The 22,733-nt window shown below is 36.5% G+C and overlaps 1 protein-coding gene across 3 annotated transcripts in view; it reads right to left on the reverse strand.

Moving 5' to 3' along the window:
• The window catches only part of APC (APC regulator of WNT signaling pathway), a 93,692-nt gene that overhangs the window by 12,886 nt on the left and 58,073 nt on the right, over nucleotides 1-22,733 (reverse strand). For 2 of the 3 annotated variants that reach the window (XM_030237245.2, XM_030237244.2), the window contains exons 7-15: nucleotides 19,417-19,500; nucleotides 12,767-12,871; nucleotides 9,021-9,143; nucleotides 6,215-6,593; nucleotides 5,002-5,097; nucleotides 4,289-4,428; nucleotides 3,218-3,295; nucleotides 1,174-1,290; nucleotides 312-526 (exon numbers count right to left, since the gene is read on the reverse strand). In XM_030237245.2, the coding sequence (XP_030093105.2) occupies nucleotides 312-526; nucleotides 1,174-1,290; nucleotides 3,218-3,295; nucleotides 4,289-4,428; nucleotides 5,002-5,097; nucleotides 6,215-6,593; nucleotides 9,021-9,143; nucleotides 12,767-12,871; nucleotides 19,417-19,500 (1,337 nt within the window). The remainder of the gene's footprint in view (nucleotides 1-311; nucleotides 527-1,173; nucleotides 1,291-3,217; nucleotides 3,296-4,288; nucleotides 4,429-5,001; nucleotides 5,098-6,214; nucleotides 6,594-9,020; nucleotides 9,144-12,766; nucleotides 12,872-19,416; nucleotides 19,501-22,733) is intronic. The other variant, XM_050987204.1, reaches the window with a different exon arrangement.

Here is a 22,733-nt window from a genome sequence, read left to right on the forward strand (position 1 = left end):
TCCAAAGCATAATCAAGAATTCTCCTGTGCAAATAACTTGCATTTCCACTAGCTTTTATCAGAATGCTAACTAAATCCTATTACAAATTTGAACAGTTTAGCTTTTAGTACAGTTCATCATTAGCAAGCAGCAGCTCTTAATCTGTTTGCACATTCCTGTTATATAAGTGAAATACCCACTTCATCAAATGTACTACAAATTAACTGTTTTTAATTACTATATTTAATACATGCATTCATATTAAGGCTTGGTCATAGAAACTAATAAATATACATGTGGAACCACTAAAAATTGTCAGAAGTGTACCCACCTATGGTCCTCATTAGTAGCAATTAGGCTAGAAACATTTCTTAGTATTCCTCCTCCACTTTCTATGATGGCTAAAGTGTTTGTTTGGCTCCGGTATGTCAGTGTGCCGACCAGAAATGCAAGAGCACCATCAACAGCACATATGTCAGCTTTGTTCCCAGTGCAATGAGCTGACAAGTTCCATAAGGCACTCAGAACGCTTTTCAGGGTGGATTCCTAGGAAAACAGCAACATGACAGGAGAAGTTTTCAGCTACTGACCTTAAGCTCTCCGAAACACATTAAGTTAGCTTCAAGGAGCTGTGTACATTCCAATTCTGCTTTCTGGGGTGGTAAGGTGGGTGCAGGCAGCAGAGCACATATATTTTGTTCACTTTGCTCCTCCCTTCAGCCATGGATTTGGTACTGTCTGCCCCAGAAGTATCAGAAATATGTGCCTCAATATGTGTTTGCTGCTACAGTGATAGAAAGGGCTTGAAGGCCAGTTGGCAGCAGTCTCTGGGATGGAATATTCTCTCATCTACACACCAAAGTCGTCATAGATACCTACTAACTAACTGAAAAGAGCTTTTATTAAATGACAAATTTATAAAATAGACTATTTACCAGCACAGCTCATGAAACTGAAAAGCAAAAGTGGTCACCCCTCATAAATAAAATCAGATCAATACTAGTTTTGAGGTGCCATTGCTCCATTGTGGTATGCTGCTGTTAAATCAAACTCTTCTTCCAGGCGAATTATCTGAGCCACATCAACTGTTTCAGCAACTGCTGTTATCAAAAATGGTCAATGGTCATATTAGTGCTTTGTGTAAAATAAATGCAATTTTTCAAAAATTTAATTTAATCACTTATAGAAGATACCTTCTTAACTTCTAAAGCACATTCCATCAATGCTTTCACACTTCCAACTTCTCTTAGAGTCTTTTTACTATTTACATCTGCTCGCCAGGACAAGTTCCTCAATACACTTGCAATGACCTGCAAAATGAGAAAGAAAAGTAACATATTTCAAGATAGGTATGTTTTTAGCAGGTTATCAGACTTTCCTCCTGGACTTATCAAATACTATATTAATTAACAGTGGTCATGTTCAGCTACTGGACTGAAATTTGCTAACATCTGCTTTTTGTTGTATTGTCTGCTACACTGGTCTTAACTTTCATCATCAAGTTTGATCAAAGGTACTGGCTTTTGTGTGTTGGAACTTAAAGCAGAGATTGGAAATCAGGTTGCCTGCTTCTCATACTAGTACAAAATTTGTAGATAGATTTTCTTCTCTATTCTTATGACTGTTTTGGAGTCATATAATCTCAGAGAAGAGATTTATATAATGTTTTTATCTGTTTTTCCACTTAGAAAATAGAACAATATCACTTGCCTGTCTCTCATATGGTATAATTATTTTGATGTTTATAAAGCTCTTTAAAGTCTTTTTAAAATGCACTATGCCTTTTACAAACAGAATCCCCAGAAGATGTTCTGGTACTTTGCAGCAGTTAGACTGAAATAGGTTGTCACTGTAGTGGGCAGTCATTACACATTAAACTCCACCCACTCATGAGCAGCTGTAAGCATGCATATCCCTCATGAAATTAATTTGATGGAAAACTTTTGCTTATGGGTGTTCTTATTGTCACAGAAGTGCATCAACTTTTCAGGTTATGTGGCGAATGCTCCCTTGCTCTCCCCCGCAGTGGAGCTCAGGGAGCCAGTGGCACATGGAAGGGCCTGGGAACACCCAGCTCTGGCTCCCACCAGCCCCTCAGAGCCCACCTCAACACAGCCAGAGCAACACAGGAGCCCAAAGCCAGGTGGGAACTGTGCTCTGTCCAGGCTCTTCCCAGAACTCTCCCAGGGAACTCACCACCCTTTGACATGGCTGTGACACTCAGGGAAGTCAAAGGGAGCAGCTCTCTGCCCATTTTGGATTGGGCATGTGGGACACTGTGGGATCCAGAAGATCATTCTGGAACTGTAGAACACATTGTGGGATGGCAGGACCCAAAGGTTTCAAATGCAGGAAAACAGATGGACTGAGGTGATCTTTCAGCACAGGAAAGCACAGGGGACAGAAAGGCACAGTGACATCTGAACAGCTGACTGGCTGACACAGTTGTGTGGACATGCCTTTTGAGTACACTCAGTCCCATATTCTTACTAAATCCTGGTTTTATAACTTGTCCTGAGTAGAGGACTTCCTGCTCTGTATGTGTGGTGTCTAGGTGCCAGTGGCTGGAGACATCCCAGAGGTCAGAGGGCCCATGGGGCTGTGACTTCCTTTTCAAGAATATTCAATACCTGTCCTAATACCACATCACAGAGTTTATCCAATAATCTCTATTGTAATTCTAATATTTTTCCCAATTGTAACTAGCGAGCTCCTCCTGTTAAGGAGAGAATATTTTGTTAACAGCATTTTAAGAGATAAGGTCAATTTTATTTAAAATTGCTCTTTTTTTCTGATGATTCACTCAGACTGCAAGGAAAAAGGGGGTTTTATTTTAAAGAACTGTTCCACTTTCTATGCAATAAGCATTAGTTAAAGTTGATTATAATTTAATATTTAGTAATTTTACACAAGTTCTAACAGTTCTGCTCTCTCAGCTCTGAGGATTATCCTAAGCACTTCCTAAAGGCTTTATTTCATGCTGTTTTCCTTACACAGCAGGACCTATTAGAACAGACAGTAATGGATCAGGGTCATAAAAAGAAGATTTGCAGTCCATGCATTATAATGTAAAAAACAAAACAAACCACAAAAAAATCCCAGAACATGATCCCACAGATAAGCATGTTTTACAAGAAGAATGTACTTCCTAATTAATGAAATAAGTATGAGAAAAATTTTTCATCAAACTTAAGGCAGATAAGACAACAAAAGTATTTTATCTCAAAAGAGCATTACCTGCTGTAAGTCTTCGCTTTCAGATTTCAGCTGGGCTACAAGAGCTCTCATGCAGCCCTTCATGGAACATAATGTAGCCTGTTAGGAATCAGGAGAAAAAAGAAAGTGAGCAGTATTAAACAGCAGGTTAGATGGCTGCTTCTGCACAATGTTTTGATATTTTAAGCAAATCATATCTAAGTTCAAAAAAAACTTAGTAAATATGCTGTCAACAATAAATACTTGGTTTACAACTACTAAAAATTTCAGCATAGCTATCAGTTTAAATACATAAGTGGCAAAATTGTGCTAAAATTTTGTATTTTTTACAGCACTTCTAGGACATGATCTGGATCTTTACTACCTTAGAAGCCTTCTTTACTTTGCACCAGATAAAAACCCCTGTGAGCCAGCAATGTGTTGTTACCTACTGCCTAGTGAGAGAACAAATCCCAAGTTCTCTGAAGTCTGTTATTTCCATATACTGCTGAAATGTCCTCCCTCTAGAACAGGAGAGTAAGTCTTCAGTATTGAGTTATTTTAAGATCCACAGGCTGGCAAATCTATTGGAAGTTTCTAGCGTTTAAAATAAATGTCCTTGTCAGAAAACAGGGAAACCAGTTTTCTCTTAAAATGATTGAAGTAGTGCCCAGTTTGATCCAGATATACTCCATATATTTCAAAGCAAGCTCTACCCTGAAGAGATTGGAAAAATTTCTTTTGTTAAATAACTGAAAACTACAGAAAACGACCCAATTACAAATTTTAAATTAAAATTCTCAGAAAGAATCAGTTACTATAAAATCACTTTGTGCCGTACTAACCTAGTTCTCATTAAAAAAGCAGGTGAATAGATAAAATCCTGCTTGCAGTGACAAAAGTGATTTGAGAGCCAATACCATAGTTGTATGATGCAACATTCTGTTGTGGTGCTCTCTGTCAGCAACAGGATGGAATGAGAGAGGTATAGACTCAACTGCCTCGAGTTTAAACTCAATATCCTATCCTGAAGATTTTAATCACTTATGTTGAGAACTGTAATTCAAATAGCTATGATCTGAAATTACTGCAAGTTTACAGTTCTGCTCTCACCTTGTTTGCCACATCTCCAAAAGTCAGGTTTGTCAGAGCCATGCCAGCATACCTCCTTAGGGTAACACTATAGTGGTCATTTGTGAGTCCATACATTTCACAATCCACTTGCAGCAGTTCAGCAATGGCCTGCAAACCTCCTTTAAAAAGATTCAGGTAAGAAAAAAAGTCATAGCTGTACTCTAATGGTGTACATAGAGGACATATGTAGCAAGGAACAAATTGCATTGTTATGTAGAGAAGAAACCTCAAACATCTGAAAACCACAATGCTCAGAAAGACATATGAATTGCTAAAATTGCATGCATGGAATTTACTGAGCACAGACTAGAAAAATTCAGGCTGCCAAATAAGAACAAATGCAGGATGAAAAAAACCCCACTAAAACACGAATCAAAAAACCACCCATCCCAGAAAGTAGTCTCAATTTTAAATTAAGTCCAATACTTGTAAAATATTGCAAATATTTCCACAATAATATTACTCCTCAGAAATTCACAATTCATGCCAGAAAAAACAGCAACTGACATAATAATTTATCCACTGTGAAATGGTGTAGTTAATTTCAACTGCTTTCAGCACTTAGGGGGCAACAACTGACACAAATGAATTGTTGTTAATAGCTGAAACTGTTAGTAAAAAAAAGCCATATATGCAGTGACATGCACAAGGACTGCCATGGTTTCTAGCAGGCTTCTCAAGTCTGATCTTACCAAGCTCATTCATTGCATGTCTGTGTTCTTCATCAAATGAAAGTTTCATCAAAACACACACTGCAGGACAAATCTGATGATCCACTGGAGCAGGCACTGATCCAGAAATAGGTAACAATTAGTACCTTCTAGGTGATTTTGTCTAGATCATAAATTCTCCAGAGCAAATCTAATCTTAAAAATAAACCAGCTGCAGTTTTGGTCAGGTCTTTATCTTCCCAGTAATCCATGAACACACAATTAGTAAAGATTATTACTAAACAAAGTGTACTGTAAATATATTTGATGCTCGAAAACAAATTAGGGAGAATTCTGAATGCATGTGCTGAGCTAGAAACACGACTTGAAAAGCAAAAAATACTGCCTTATTACTCTTAGAAATTAATAATATTTGTGAAACAAATCAATATGGTCACATATTCCAGTGGCAGTAAATAACATTCTGTTTCCTTGGGTGCTATATCCTTATGAATGGTTAAATAAACCTTCTACTTCATAATCTAGAAGTTTTTAAGTACATACTTTTGTGAGCTAGGTTCTGGATAATGCAGAAATGGTACTGATACAGCTTGTGCAGGGGCCACTTGTGCTGAACTGCACCAGGCAAAAGGCAGCCCTGATTTCAGTCACACACCTGCTATGGACACCTACAGGCTACGCTCATGGGATGCCCTCAATTCAGAGGAGCAACGAAGGTAACTCTAAGCATAAATCTTTTTTTTTAACTGTTCTCTGAGAAAAATCCTATTAATTTACATTTCTCACATATAACATAAACAGCAGTTCATTTTGATAGATGGAGATTATTTAATTTGTTCTCTCTGCCCCTCTCCCAAATGGAAAGTGCTATCTCCTAAACATCTGCATGAAGAGCAATTTGGGATTGTTTATCCATAAAAATGTAAAACAGAGTAAGTACATATTCAATAGTATTTTACAAATAACAAATATAAACCACTAGAATTACTATCTGGAAAGTGCACCAAAGGCCAAGATTTAAATAAAAAGTTTGTAAATAAGGTATCATATCTGTGACACATACTATTTCCCAAGAGTAGCTGAACTTAAATGAAGGAGAAACCACACACACACATATATGTATATAAGAAAACTTGCAAACATTCAACGAGAAGTCAGATTAAAGCTGTACTTTCTGTAAATTCACTCTTTCAATATATCCTCAAAATGTTTTTATATGGCTTGCAGAACCTACTTGGGTTTTTGTCTTGGTCCATGCCTTGTTCATGTGCCTCCTGCCATTCCCAACATGTTTCACAGTAAGCACGGATCTGCTCCAAGAGATGGAGCACACGGATTTCCCGTCTGCCTCGCTTATCATCGGGCTGGGAGTGAATGATGTTGTGCAGTGCTGCGCTGGCTCTGGCACGGGCCTCTTTACTACCACGGGAGTTTCCTAACAACACAGAGTCCTTATCGTTGCCATGTAAAAGCTGGATGAGGAGAGGAAGACATCCAGACTGACGCATGGCTATGCAGCTGTCCTGGGAGCTAGACATTGCTAGCAATGTTCTTGACATGTCATCTTTATCATGAGTACCAAGCATTGATAACAATGAATACACCATTTCCACCTGCAGGTCAAATGATTTTAAAAATACAGTTACGTTTTAAAAACACACATCAAATTGAAACGAAATTTGAATGGTACATATGAACAAAAAACTCCCTTATTTATTGGTGAAAAAAATTGTGCTATTTAAATGCAATTAAACTATTACTCCATCAGCATTCATAATCCTAATAAATTCCACTTAGTGGTTAAATGGCTGGAAGTGGGGGGTAGCTGTGTGTAACTGTATTAATCTACAAAACCAATAGCAAAGACTTACAGATTTCCATCATACAAAAAGATTAACAAAGATAAAATGAAAATGTTTCATTTTGAGAAACCAAAATACCTTGAAAATTAAATCATTCTTTGAAAAAGTATGCTCTGTGTGAATTCATTACACTTTATTTCTAGTATAAAGTTTTCCTTTAAAATACCTCAAATTTACTGATAATTTTTTGTTATGATCCCTGACTTTTATATGACCACATTATTTTCAGCAAATGCAAAACTAAAGAGTTAAATTAATACTTTTTCAAATTTATAAAGATAAAAGCAGTAAAGCAAACAAATGCTTATTTAGAATGTACAAAATACTGAGCATTTGTCAAATTAACTTGCCATAAAAACCCAGCATTGCCCATTTAACTTGGAGCAACCTACTTTTTAAAATTAAAAATAGTGATCCTGGCTTTTGTGTAATATTGTGGTCAAGGCACTATTTGTTTGTACTCCCACTCTTCAGTAACAGCTTACAATCAAGAAATGCATTTGATTCTTCTAGTCAACTTTTAGCAGAATAACAGGATGTAGAGGATGATCTTAGACACTACTTAAAAACTCCAAACTTGTAAAGCGAAGATAAACAGGAACAGTCAAAGTCAAAGCACAACATAAAGAAACTTTTAAAGGGAATGATAAAGTAGCAGCATGTGTGTTTCTCTAACATAGTGTAATTAAGGGAGAAATGAGACTTTGAACCATTAGACAAATTTTCCTACTAATAATTAGATATTTGCACTGGTTACCCTTTAAATGAATGATTTTACTTGGTGTCTTCAGTGACAATTCCAATGTGCCTGAAGATTATTACACATACCAAGTTTCAAAAAAAATGAACAGCAGCAGGCAGACTAAACAGCGAGTCTGGTAACACGGACTTCTCTAAACACAACGAAGTTGCTGAGGCAATACAAATTTAGAGGCTGTGAAACTGTATGGTCACATGGCAAAACCCATTGAAATGGGAGCCGCTTCTATGACAGTCTAGCATCCCATTTGGGAGATCCTTTCTTCCTTGTCTGGGAAACCTCAAATGTAGCATTTAAACAAAGCCTTTGATTCTTAAAGGAGAGTGAAGTTAATTTGCTTTATGTGTATCTCTTTGCAGATATTTCAACTGGCAGCTATAACACAGTGTTACTTGGAATTGGAAGGTTAAGTTTTTGCCAGAGAATAAAGCTGAAGAAGCCACCAAATTAGGCCTCCAAGTTGCAGCTCAAGTATTATAGGAAAAACAAACAAAAAAATCTATTTGTTTCTCTTTTTTACACAGATTGCCCACAGACTCATCTCTTTTTGCACCTGTAAATGCACTCCTCCATTGAGAATATCTACCATTTTCCCTTTTAAGGCATTAATAGTAATAATTTCCTACCCCAGAGCAGTTAAACCTGTGTCTTTGCCTGTATCCTTCCACACTCACTCCTGTTCCTGCCATCAGGGCTTTCCCACTGTTTGTAACTTTGTGGAGTTCCACAGTTTGCAGTGAAAACCAGCAGACAGACAGCTAATATCACCTCCATTTAGGATGTGCATACAGCATGGGGCTGAAATGACAACAGTGTAACACTGTTTTAAGGCCCAAAATCAATAACACTATGCAAAATTAATAGGTCCACCTTCCCAGAGGACTATTCTCAGCACAGCACCCACAGTATCCACACTGCTGCTGATTCCAGAGGCTGTATGAGATCCAGTGGCTCATGAATTTGCCCTTTTCTTCCCCTCTCTTTTCATGCTGCATATGTATTTTTTAGTGCAGTCTTCTATCTGCAGATGCTGTGAAGGGCTTAAAGAAATTTTTTTTTGTCTGCTTAATTTCTTGGCAACTGTGTCTGTTTTGTGGATTTGAATTCTGCAAAAGTATTCAAAGAAAGGCTCTTAAAAAGGTTATTTTCATCATGGATTATAAAGCAACATCACAAGGTTTTTTTGATATCCCAGTAACTTCTAGGAATTGCTTGTTCCTTACTGTAACAACTCTTAATTCATCATCAACAAGTTAAAAAAAAAAGATTTCTGTGCACATATTTTTAAAGTTAAAAAATTATATTAAAACTTTAACTTAATAAAAATTACTATGTATGGGCAAGGCTGTTCAGATATATTAGTACTACTGGCAGAAACAATGAGGTTATTGTATTAGTAAAAATGTAGCATTAGCGACCTGTGGTTTGTAATCTTCGGTTACCTTGGTACCCAGATGACTTGTCAGTCTGCGAGGAACAGAATAGTTACTACTAGAGCTCATAACACTGGCTGTCTCATGGTCCACTCGAGCAGCAGAACCCTACAGATTTAAACAACAACTCATATAAAACAAAGTCTGAGGGACAGAACAACATTGGCTAAGTCAGTTTCAGCACTGGATGATGCAGTTGTGCAGACAGCAATGAACTGCCAACCTGCTTCTCTTAGGTCCTCTCTGCCCTGACACAAGGCAGAGGTCACTGTTAAACCTGGTTTTATTAACTCTTTTTCCTGACATTCGGTATCAATAGAACTGTATGTTCAACTAGATGGATTTAATTACTATTTTCACCAAGAAGAAGTAGATTTTGGAACAAATGGAATAATAATTTTGATGGAGTGAAAAAAGCAGACTCCACTTTTATGTCAGATTTTGTAGTGCACTGGAGTAGGTATCCAAGAACCTACCAGTGACAAGAGACTGATCTGGGCAATGAATAACTCTACTTGAATTTGTCTATTTCATAAGCAAAACATAAGTGGTTAAGTGAAAACTATAGAATAATGCTGACAATACTTGATGTAATTTTCCTGTCTCTAGGTATGCTCCTACCTGAATTAGCCAGACTCAATTATTAGCATCTTTGTCTTGTTTTATTTAATTTAATGTATTTACATTTTTCCTTTTTCTGCCACTTTTTATTCACTCATATTCTTACTTTTTTATTTGCTGTTGTTTTCCATCTGTGATGTTTCCCTTACTGATCACTCCCTTCCCATCTGCTCTGGGAAATCAAAAATATATTTGTTTAGAGAACACTTTTAGTATCAATAACTATTTTCCTGAGGTAGTCACTAGTTTTAATTTGATCCTCTAAAAAAGCTAAAATCAGTTAATGGAATTATTAGCCTAATTTGCAAAACATTTTCAAACTATGTGGATCAATTAATATAAATTTTTTCCCCCAGGAAAAATAGGTAACACACTGAAGAAAATTCCATGGAAGACACTTTGAAATAACTCTGTTTCTTCTATGTACTCCATAAAGAAAGAGGAATTTTGCAGTTCATACAGTTCAACATCTTAAACATGAAGTTGAGAGAGACTTGTAAGTACAAGGTAGGAGTAACTTAATGAAGTGTTTGCACAGACAGAAAAGAATCTAGTTATACTGGAATATTTAAACACATTAACATTATTATACTAATTTCATTTCCACGTTTGTATCCAGAAAATGTGATACATGTTCCAGAAGTATTTTATGCTACAAGAGCATAACTGGAATTATTTATATTAACACCGTTTATTCCACTCTATATTGCCTATGTAAGCAAACCCTTATTTTTTCTCTGTTGACTACAGGGAAAAAATCAGAATCTAAAAGCTTAGGAAGAAAATCACCCTACATTTTCTCCATAATTCACTTAAATAATGTTCAGTGCTATTGTGGAGTACATGGGAAGTATTCCCATATACTTCCTATAGTATATGTGATGTATATGGGAATGAATTCCCAGAATTTTACACCCTGAAGTCCCTTCATATTTCCTCAAACTACATTCAGAAGACTACAGGTTCAACATAATGTACGTATCAAAATTATCCATTATTAAGCTCAGTGTGATTGTTTAATCCAAAAAGGTAAAAAATTACATAAGTCTGGGGCACAATGTATTAAAATTCACCATGGTGTAGATGGAAATAGCAACCTCAGTTCAGGTAGCCAATTTCCTCAGGGCCATCACATGGCTCTGCTGCCTGCTGCCAGGATGCTCAGCTGAAGTGTAACTGCATTTCTCACTGGCTTGTAAAGTCTAATGCCAAGGAACTAATGTCAGGTGAGCAGTCATTTATCCAAGAAAATGGAAAATGACAGGGAAATGTTATGTAGACCCTTCCTGTGTAGGACCTTCTCCTTCAAAACCTTTTCCTGTCTACTTCATCTTGTTTCTGGCTTTTATACTTCACTATCTTTCACTCATTGTTTTACCTTGCTATTTACCATGCCAGCTGAGTAAATTTACCTGTTTTGTTACATATTTTCTTATCAAGATGGACAATCTCAACAAATTCCTTTACAGAACTTGCAAAATGAAGCTATAAACAAAATTCTACTTCAGTGGGAAAGTAGTGAGTGCAATGGAAAAGAAAAGACAGCTGAAAGATGGTGCTGAAAAGGACACACTTGAAAAGTGAAAAATCCTGGATTCAATTAACACTGACTACAAAACCAATTAGAACAAAATAAAATGGTGAAAACTTTTTTTTTTTTCACTCCACTGAATGGTGATTGCTTTAAGTATACTGAGCTGGTTTATCAGAAATAAATGTTATGTCCAATCCATTAAACCTTCTCTGACTGGACTTGCACTGAAAGCAAATAATCCCCAGATGGCTGTTTTAAAACAGATACAGTGCCCTGGCTCTATCCCCTACCAGGAGGAAGGAATAGCCATGTTTTATACATTTTTACAAGGCAAAGGTCAAAATTGCACAAATCCTCAACATTAAGGCCTAAACTGAATTATGAACGGATCTTCCATTTGCATAAGTCTGCAAAGACAGGACAATCCCTTCTTCCTTCTTTCTCTGTAAAATACATTGTCCAGAAAAAACTCCTAATTCATTCTCTGAAGATGGATGATAGAGCAACAATGCATCAATTATTTAAATACATAATGCTTTCAGCCCAAAAGCAGCAGTGAACTATTTTCTTCCCAAACAATAAAGCTGTCATAAGAATTAAGAGTCAGAACCACAATAAGATATGGATGATAGAATTTAATTCCAAATAGTGATCAAATATATTTCAAAAGCAAAATTATGGGCTGTGCTTAATGTTTAATCAAGTGAAATATTCCAGCCAAACCACAATTCTTTCTGATAAATCTTCTACAAAACACTTTCGGAAACATTTAAATAATTTTACTTCCCTGGAGTAACAAAAATATCCTGTATATGAATTCAGCCATTAAATCTGTAGTGTGAAGTTTTAAAAACCCAAATTACTAGTGGGAATATCTAAGCTACAGTTGGAAATCATGAAAGAAAATAATCAGAGTAAATAAATAAAAGTATTTTTAGCCAAAGACAGTAGTAATAAATATTGATTTTAAAGGATAAGTAAAGAATTTAATGTATACCTCAAAAAATTCCACTAATGTATTTCAGTAATAAAAGGAGAACAGCAATGGAAGATTACTTAGAAGCATTTAAATAACCCTTCAGCCAACTTTCAGGAGATTACATCATTGATACTTCAGTTTTAAAGCTTTAGATAATACAGTATTAAAGAAACATTAATAATAATCCTGTCATTTGGTTTTCTTTTTTTAAAAATTGCCAATATCTTAGTGGTAGTTTCTAAAATTAAAATTTGAACAATTTTCCATAATTTACAAACACTTCTTATATTACTGTTCACCTACAATGAAATACATTTCCTGTAGTCATTCTTGCCATCTCTTTCACACCATTAGGCTCATTAATCATTTAAACAAAAGAAAAATGCTCCCTGCATTACTGAATATTTATACTTCCCTTTATTCAAACACTTCCTTACAGTAAATACAAGAAATTTCCCAGATATAGATGGAAAGAAGAAAAATATACATTTTTTAAAATGAGTAGGCATGCAAACACACTAAGTTAAATACCAACATGTAAGCATCATACGTCTCAAATATTTAATTATATGAAAACAAGGAAAATACTCTACTTACCTGACCAGTACTGCTGGTTGCCACACTGATTTCTGCTGCTCCTTGACCTTCATTCTGCCTCTCTATATCATGGGAACCTGCCTCATGCTTGCTTTGAGGTGCTCTCTGTTAATACAAGAGTTTATGAAATTACAAACAGAAATGAGGTACAATTTACCATTCAAAGCTTTTTCGGACATGAGCACATCAATACTGCATCCTCAGGAACCCACTGAGCAGCACTTTGCATTTCATAACCCTAAGCCTCAAAAATTAACAGCCGAGACTGAGTGCCTTCAAAAAACTGGGAGATGAAAGAGAAGCATTTCCTCTGAGGATTACAGCTCTGCAAGACAAAGGATCCGCTGTGACACACAGCAGCACCATTTTCCACCAGCTGTGCTCACATCCCTATCAGAAATGTAACAGAATTGGAGCAAACAACTGTCTGCTCTGCTGGACACGTGATCCCTGCTTTTACTGAGGACCACGGCCAGCACTGTTCAATTAAGCTTCATGTTCAAAGATTAATAATTTCTGCTTGAACAGAAGGACATCTGTACTATAAGAATATTTCTAAATGTCAAGGACAAACAGTGCAGGAATTACGACTTTTACAGAAATTTATACAGCCTGATACTGATCCATCTAAAATTTTGTCAAAATTAATTTAACTGACATGGCAAGCTGGTACAGACAGGTTTCAGTTCCTTTAGGAAAACAGATTTTTATACAGCTACATAAAAATTAAATTGGTCTTTCTGACTCTGATAGGCATTTAAATGAGCAGTTATGAAATAATGTGAAGTATCAAACGTCATCTATTAATGTGTTTAAAGCATTTCAGATTTTCAGAAAGACATGAATAATCCATGGAAATGGCTGAAGTTTGGAGTTGAAAGCAATATTATTTTCAAAGCATCATTCAACTAGACTGAGAGGCTACTACCTAACAGACAACACAATCTTAAATAATTTGTTTAGGCACATATGGTATATGTCATCCAGCTTCTGTGTGGCTCTGCAAATTTCTTGAGCTGCAGAGCCTAGGATGAGGCACAGTCTGCCTCATCTTGCTTTAAGGATATTTACCTCGGAATTTTAGCAATACCTTTCTTCAATGTATACACTCTGAAACGTCTTTGGATACTCTCCGTGATTAAATTCATTCAGTATCACTGGCATAAATAACTCTGTTCTGTTCATCTAAGACAGAAGAGTCTCACTTAACCTTAAGCAGAATTTCAGAACACCAGTAATCTGCATGTGAAGTGATTAATTTAGGGAAAAATTTAAAAGTGTAAAAGTGTAATATAAGTTAACTAAATGAACAAAGTATGTAAAAAATACAGGATATTACATAAGCTAGTTATATGAGAAAATTGGAAACAACTATAGCTTAAAAATTCCTTGACATTATACCTTCACTTACGGAAAATAACTAAGCCACAAAGCAAATCTCAAAATATTTTAGCATGCACAGTGTTACTTCTTTCTAAAATATAAGTTTTCACCCTCTCTGTCATTGTGTGTGAAATGAAACTGCTATTGATGCTCATACAGTAACTGAAGAAATTTTGGTTCTCAGTACAAGAGTGGGGCACCCAGTCAAGATCAGGTCTTGCTGTACATGAGGTGAATTCAGTATAAGGCTGAATTCCTGTCTCACAACACACTTCAATCTTGAATAAAAGTGTAATTATGAGTTTGACAAAATCAAGACAGATTTTTCCATTCACTAAATGACTGCAAATCATGAAGAAAGCAGTACTGGACACTGGACATGCCTAGAGTTGAAAATCTGAATGGTTCATTAGCAGGGCTCTGACCCACTAGGTCACCTGAGAGCGAATAACACTCCTCTTCTAAGAACACTCCTGGGGGTTGGGACAGGATGGTAAAAATGGGGTGTATCTATTAAATAGTTCTGCTGCAACTACAGCACAGACACAGAGATATTTCATTCCCAGACAAGAGAAATTTCTGCTCTTCTTTAACACTTTCTGCTTCTATTAACATACATTTGTTTCTACAAGCTATTTATGAATGAGATGCTTTCCCATTCCCCCAAGCACTCAAGAATATGCCAATACAAAATGTAGTCAACTCAACATAAATTAATTTGCAAGGCAGTTTTTAACAGTTTCTAGCAGGGTTTATCTGATTTGAAATGCAGAACGTGCTCACAACGTGCAAACCCATTACTGTCACATAAGTTATCAGCAGGACTTGAACATCAAATCTGTGAGTTCTCAGTGAAGACTCCCTACCACTTCAGCCACTGAAGTCATTTGAAGTGAGCCGTTCTCTTCATGCAGACTGGCACAAAGTAGTTCATAACAACACAGGCAGTAGAAAGCAGGTTTTTAGTTGAAAATGGAGTATTTATATAAATATGTATTATATTACAATGCAGAACATGAATAAACATATTTATTTATTATATATGAAAATGGCACATATCTATGCAGATGGATAATGTAAATAATATTCATATAGATACAGTGTTACTGTAAATGAATTAATATTCATCTGACAGACTGCAGATTAATGGTTAGAAAGGCAATATAACCACTGAAAGTATGTCCCTCCTTCATGGTGCCTTTTAACACTGTACACAGGACTTGTGGAAGAAAATACAGAAGCCAGCAACCACAACAGCACAGAACCAGAGCATGTGAACAGGAGCAGGCTCTGTAAACCCTACATGAGGCACAGCTGCCAGAGAATGGCACTCAGGTCCCCTGGGTTAACCTGTTTTGAAGCATGACTTTTGAGAAGGCCTAAGCTAGCTTTGTAACCCCTGCCATTGCTGAATTTTGGCATCAGACCATGAAAGTCAGTTTGACAGAGTTCACTTGTTTGCTCTTACAGCAAAATTGTGGAGATGGCATGTGCTGATTGCAGGGACATGGAGCTACTCCTTCCGTCGCATTTGCCACAATTTTCTAAGTGCTTCTGAAGTCAGCAAGAATTATCATTATTAATTTCCATGCATTTATTAGTAGAAAATTGTAAAATCTAGCTAGCATAGTAGACCTTGACTATTTCTGCTAAGAAACCCAATTACAAATAATTTTACCTAATGCTTTGTCAACCTGAGATGCCGACACTTACATATTAATTAGGAATTGCCATTACTCCATATTAAACACAATAGATATACATGTATAAGTAAGACATATATAAGAAAATGGAAAATGCAACAAATGAAACAGTAAGAAATAATTTTGCTGTGGTTGATTTGAAGACAAAAGAAAGTCTTGTGAGAAAAATGATTGAGAATGCTCCTGTCCATCACAGTATAAAACCTGCTGAGCATAATTTCAGGAAGTAAAAAATCCTTTACATTTTACCTACTGCAACACTGCCTAATGGAAGTATTTTCAAGTTACAGATATTATGAAAGAAGGGCTTGTACCACTACTGCCAAAAATTTCCTCTTTCCTTTTAAATAATTTCATATTGCACCCAAGAGCTGAAAATTCTTTCGGGACAGGTCTAACCCTACAGTGGATGAAGACACCACTGCATGCAGATAAATGACTTCATTTTTTTTTTCTAGAATCATTCACAAGACTTAGAAATTTGCCAGGCCTTAAAAATGAGATGTGTGTGAGAATTTTCTCTGCTCACTGACTCCCAAAAGCTGATTTTACGCTGAAGCATTATATTTGGTCTTACTCTTCAAGATATATTGCACTGGGGTTCCACAGTGACTGGCATCACCACAGGGCCTACTGTATCAGCAGACAAGCTGTGATTTTTATTATTGTTGTTACCAGATCTTTATAACAGAAGGAGCATACTCAGTTTGGTTATTGGCACCGAAAACCAGGAAATAAACTCTCCAACCAATTTACCAGGTCAGAAAGCCAATGTTTTTTTATTACCAGTGCTGAATGCATGGGGAATTCTCCTCGAAGTATGCTCAGTAACAGTCTAATAGACCAGTGTATATTTCTGAAACAAATACATATTCATCACACTTCCTGAATACATGCATATATGCTAATTATTTCCATGGACTTATCTGGATATGGTTCAGACCTTCTGATAAATCTTTTCTCCTTGAGAGTATCTCAAATACGTGATCATGCCATAATGTACTTCTCTTATCATTCTTTGCTGTCACACACAATCTTTGTTCTCAAAACTAACATATCAGCTAGTACATAATAATTACTGATATAAGTAAATAAGGAAGCATTAGTTGGAAAACAACTTATTACTCACAGATGTAGGGAGTTAACACAAGACTGTGGTAATCTCTGTGCAAGGTGTTTGTACTAAGCATTGTATGGTACAAAACTAAGCATTATCCACAAATACAGGGATCAAACACTATTGTGCTAAGGTTAAAAGAATTTTCCAACATTTTCCCACTACTGTATAGACTTCTTTAAGAAATATACTTCTTCAGTATCAGGCACAGGATAAAAATATAAAAAATGTCTCATGTTTGTATTTTTGAGTTATATGGACTTTGAAGTATGACTGCACCAACAGACAATTTCAGAATTAGACCTGGCTGTTCTCTGTAGGAGATGGTCATCGCTTGGACATGACTAAAACACACTGTAAAGCATTAGGGTGTGTCTAGTGACTGCCTCTTTAGCACCATCAGTATGGTGGTAAGTCTGTCCTAAAACATGTAACTGTGCAACCAGATATCCAAACATTTTCCAGATAAGACACACCATGTGAAAATTTCAATATATCAGACCTTTAGTGTATGAGGCAGCCAAATAATTTGGTGGAAGGAGTGAAAAACTATGATGAAACTTTTTTCTATAGTTGCATCTCAATGCTGTTTGAGTCTCTGAGCTCAAGTTCAAAATACTCTTTTTTTTTTCTACCAGAGTAAAAGATAAACATTCCGTCTGACTATATGGGGCAAAAGTATCTGTTGAGAGGCTGGTCAACCAAGCAGTGAGAGCATTACACCAGAAATAACAGGGGACAGAAGGTAGGGCTGGCAAGCAGGAGCCCTGGCTGGTGGGAACACAAGGGCAATGCACACAGCTGAGATAAGAGAATGTCCTCGAGCACAGGCACGCAAGGAAGAACAATGTGCAGCAGAGCTGCCTTGCTGGGAAAGCTCCCAAGCCTGTGCTGGGCAATGGGCACGGCTGGGTGCTGCTCTCTGGCACATCCCTGCACCACTGCTCAGGGTGCAAGCTGGAGGTGAGGGACAGGGATGTGGACTGAAAACCGCTGGAATAGCTGGCAATCAGGGAGGCGCAATCAGTAGCACAAAGTAGAGCTGGAAGCAAACTGAGTCCAATACTGTCCAACATCTGCATGCTGGGGCACAGTGCACCCTCCCCAAGTTGGAGAAGCTGATACAGCACAGGGTTCAGCTGCCTTCCAAAGGGGCCTGGATGGGTGGGTGGAATGGGCTGAGGGGAAGCTCCAGCTGTTAAAGAAGGGGAGTACAATGTCCTGCATCTGTGAGGGAACAACCCGAGGCACCAGCACAGGCCAGAGCTGTCCAGCTGGGAAGCCCCTGGAAGTCCTGCTGCACCATCCTTTCAAAGGCCTTGTGGCAAAAATTCTAACAGTGTCCTCTGCTGCAGTGAGGGGCATATTGCCAGCAGGGCCAGGGAGGTGGCCCTTCCTCTCCACTCAGCATCCAAAGTCCTGTTCAGGCCTGCCCAGACAATAAAGCTGGATTTACAACTGATTCACAGAAACAAGTCCTGTGCAGGCTACAGCAGTCCTTAAGGGTCCTGAGCATTTCTCACACACAGAGAGGCTGAGGACTGAGACTATTCAGCTGGAGAAAAAGAAGGCTCAGGGAGATCTTGTCAATATCTATAAAAACTGGACTGACTTATATCAATAGCCCAGGCAACTTTCATTTCACACACTACGGTCTGCATCACTTATAAGAATTTATTTCCCCCCAAATCCTGAAACTATAAAACAAGAGGAAAATTTCTATTTACAAAATGGAAAAATATACATCCTTTAGTGATCCAAATGATGCCCTGTGCTTTTTCTGTAGTTATTTTGGGTGAAGGCAAGTCATAAAATATTCATGTCAAACACACAATTTTAATTTACCAGTACAAGAAATGGAGTTGACATTCTAAGTGAATTTTCACGAGAGCCGTTTTTGCTAATGGCAATTACGGCTATGGACTTTGTAATTTACAGGAAACATCCTGCATTTCTTAATATAGAACCCTGTACTTAAACACTAAAATATACCAGGCTTCAATAATGAAGTCTGACAGAAGCTTTGTTCATCCTTATTTTACATCTTCTCTTTTTCAAAAGACAAGCAAACCATGAAGGTGCTTATCACAGATTCATAATTACTAAGGCATGTACAACTGTATAATTGTTTTAATTATTTTTTAAACCAGGACTTAGCCTTCATAAGCACATTGCACATTGACAATTCAGTGAAATTTCAAGCTAAACTTTAAACTTACATATAGTTATTGATAGAAGCTCCACAGTATTATGAGGACTAATCGAAGTACTCCATCCTCAGTTCAGTAGAAACAGAGCAAGTAACAGTCCAAGAATATTGACTACCTGATTAACTGTGACATCAACAGCTGATGGGAATAATCCTGCCTACCACTTTATTAAAATATTTTGGGTTTTTTAGAGGAAATACACATAACACAATAAAAAAAGGCAAGTTGCTCACTAACCTCTGCTTCAGCTGCTTGTGATTGCAGGAGCTGACGTATACGAAGAATGTCCTTCTCAATTTGTTGAATTCTGGCCACCCTTGCCTGAAATGAATGGATTTTCACATTTGAATTTGTTCAAAAACTCCTTTTACTTACTGTACAGAGTGACAGCATGAAGAGTTCTTGGAAAATGTTGCTGACTACAAAAAAAACCTACTTCAGTAGGTACAAGCAGAGGTACTACATGCAGTAATTCAAGTGTTCTTTGTAATGAAAGGAATGATTGCAAGCATTCAAAACAGAAGGGAGTAGTTGGGGTTTTAATAACATTGAATATTCATTTGGATGGAATAGGTTGTCATACAGCACACATTTAGGTATTTAAAAATGCTCCCCTTAACTTGCACAATATTCCTGTTTCTGAAACTTGCATAATATTCCTGTTTCTGAAACATTTAATGCAGATCTTTGGCAAATTACTTCACTTTCATCTCAAATATCAGAATTTTACTTGCCTTATAGTGATCTGAGAGGTATTTTTATTTGCAGAGTGTCTTGGAAGGTACAAGACCCTGACAGATTTCTATTACATTCAGTTGCTATACTGAGATTTTTGCTTATGTCCAGTCTTGGAGATTTTCCACTCCTACAAATCTCAAATAATTTAACAGGCTAATATATATGTATTAAAAAAAAATCTGCATACTTCTTCTTTATTTATGTGGGATTTTACAGACATCTCTGAATCAGTCTTTTACAGGCATATTGCTACTCATTTCCCACTGCAACCATTCTGTGGTTAGAAAAGGGAATGTTAAGAGACTCCAAAAGTAACAGGATACATGTACTCCCCACAAATTGTAGTGAAGTACAGGATGAATTATCAGTCTGTAAAAAAACAGTCAGTGTATTACCTTGATAATTTAATAAATTCACATTATTTGACTTTAAATGTGGGCAGAAGACCAAACTGATTAAACAGTATTTTTTTGGTGCCATGGATAGATTAATACAATGGACATACTGCTGAAAAAAGTTCTAATGCCTTTACTTGATTAACATTTACAGTGCTATACTAGAAAAGCAATCTAGTGGACACTGCAAAGATCAGCATTATAACCAACCTTATTTAGAACGTTTATAATCTGAAAATAGAAACAAGATGAACTTTCAAAAGGTGCTAATGCCAGAAGATGCACATGCAACAGAAACACAATGCTATCTAGAAAATTTAGAAACACAAAAGAAGACGTAACCACAAAATATGAATTACTGAAACACACATCAGAAGCAGCTGTGGGGAAAACACCATAAGCATTCACATTTAGCAGAGCTGGAAAACTATAACTTTAAGCTATAAATTTGATTTGATTTTGTAAAGCAAAGTATTGGAAAATACATAAAAGCTTGAGCACAGAGGCAAACAGATAATTTATCCCAGCCTTTGCTCCTAGCTCAAGAAATTTTTAAAGTATTAGACAGATAATAGAAAAATATTTTTGGGAATATCTATGCATTGGTGACATGACTGATAAAATACATCTCTCACTGTCCTTAAGAATTACTTGAATTTTATAGAATTATACAGTAGTCAGGGTCACCTTGGAAGGTTATCTACTCCAAACTCCTGCCAAGAACTGAAACATCTTCAAGTAAATCAGGTTGCTGAAAGCCCTGTCTGACCTTGAATGTTTCCAGGGATGGAGCTCCTGCTGCCTCTTGGCAACCTCTTCCAGTGTTTTACCACTCCCACCATAGAACATTTCTATTTTGCATCTAATCTGAATCAACTCTCCATTAATTTTAAGCCATTACCTATTCTCCTATCACTATTCCCCGCTAAAAAGTTTCTTAGAGGTCCCCTTTCAAGCACTCAAAAAACACAGGTCTCCCCAGAATTTCCCATAAATTGAGTTTCTTTCTGTGTGACCAGCAATGCAGCCAATAAAGGGCATTGAGAATATCTGAGTATCTTTATATATGCACCTAAACACAGGAAAAAATGTGCAGATGAAAACAATTAACTACTGCATGATTTGCCAAGTATTACTAACTGAGTCTTCCAAAGGGACAGGAATTCTATCTGCCCTTTCCAATTTCAGTCCAGAGATTTAAACATCAGATCATTCTTGTAATTAATTTTTTTCTAGGGAAACTGGGGAGTTCCACTAACCAGGACTGTAGTTTGTGCCACACACTGTAGAACAGAAAAAAGAGATGCATTTCTTGCACAAAGGGGTGGAGCCTAATGGTAAATGGGCAAAACAATGGAACAAGCAACAATATTTGTAAATTTAGAACCTACTTGAGAAATATCACCTTTGTTTTCTAGTTGTTCATACTACATTCCCATTTATTATTATATTTACTTGTAATTTTTATTAACATAAAATAGTTGCAGAAAGTAACTTTACATCTGAAATGACACATTATTTGGCTTTCAGTGCCCCAGTAACATGTCTAACAAAGCAAAAATAAAATTCCTCCACACTCACAGTGACAAAAAATAATCACTATATAGAAAGTAAAAATAGGGAATAACATTTTGTTTTTAAAATGTTGTCTGTCTTTTTTGTTTGGTTGGATTTTTTTCCAAAATAAACATATATAATAGACAAGTGCATTAATGGCATGGTATACATACAAGACCACTTTATAAATATAACAGTGCTGAAATGTATATCTGTGTGAAACTCCAGGATCTAAATTTTCTTGTTATCTTTAGTGGTCTGCTGTTTTAGAAAACTTGTAGAGATCTTGGGATAAATTTTTATAAGAATGATAATTTAATGTAAGATTTTAAGGAATTCTTAACCTCAAAAAATTACATCATTTTTGTTCCAACTTGAAGGAAAATAAACTCATATGTGAACATGAATGCAGTCTTAGAATTGAAGCATTCTTAAATATATCCTGCAGAAATTAAGTTTGCTTCTACTCATAACTAAATATGTTGGCTACTTGCCAACTATTGGTTGCTACAGTAGCAACCTTTAAACAAATAAAAAAAGTAAAGATGAAACATTCTTAAGAATGGTTTTTTCCTTTTTTTCAAGTAAGCACTACGATGTGAAATTACTGGCTTCAGAGAACAATTACAAATTTACAAGTTAGTGTAAATCATTAAACTAGCTGAAATAAATTGCCAACAGTCTTATCTATCTTTCTGAACAACTGCTGGGCAAGTGCTTGTGAACGATCTTCACAGAAAACATCAACAGTGAGTTAAGTTGCTTCAGAAGGAAACAAAGCCAAATCATGCCACACTAAAAATAGGAGAAAACCACTGTTTCAAGGCTCACAAGAAAGTGCAGCCACAAAAAGTGCAATGACTG

This window comes from Serinus canaria, chromosome Z (assembly GCF_022539315.1).
Source record: "Serinus canaria isolate serCan28SL12 chromosome Z, serCan2020, whole genome shotgun sequence".
Taxonomy (NCBI): Eukaryota; Metazoa; Chordata; class Aves; order Passeriformes; family Fringillidae; genus Serinus; species Serinus canaria.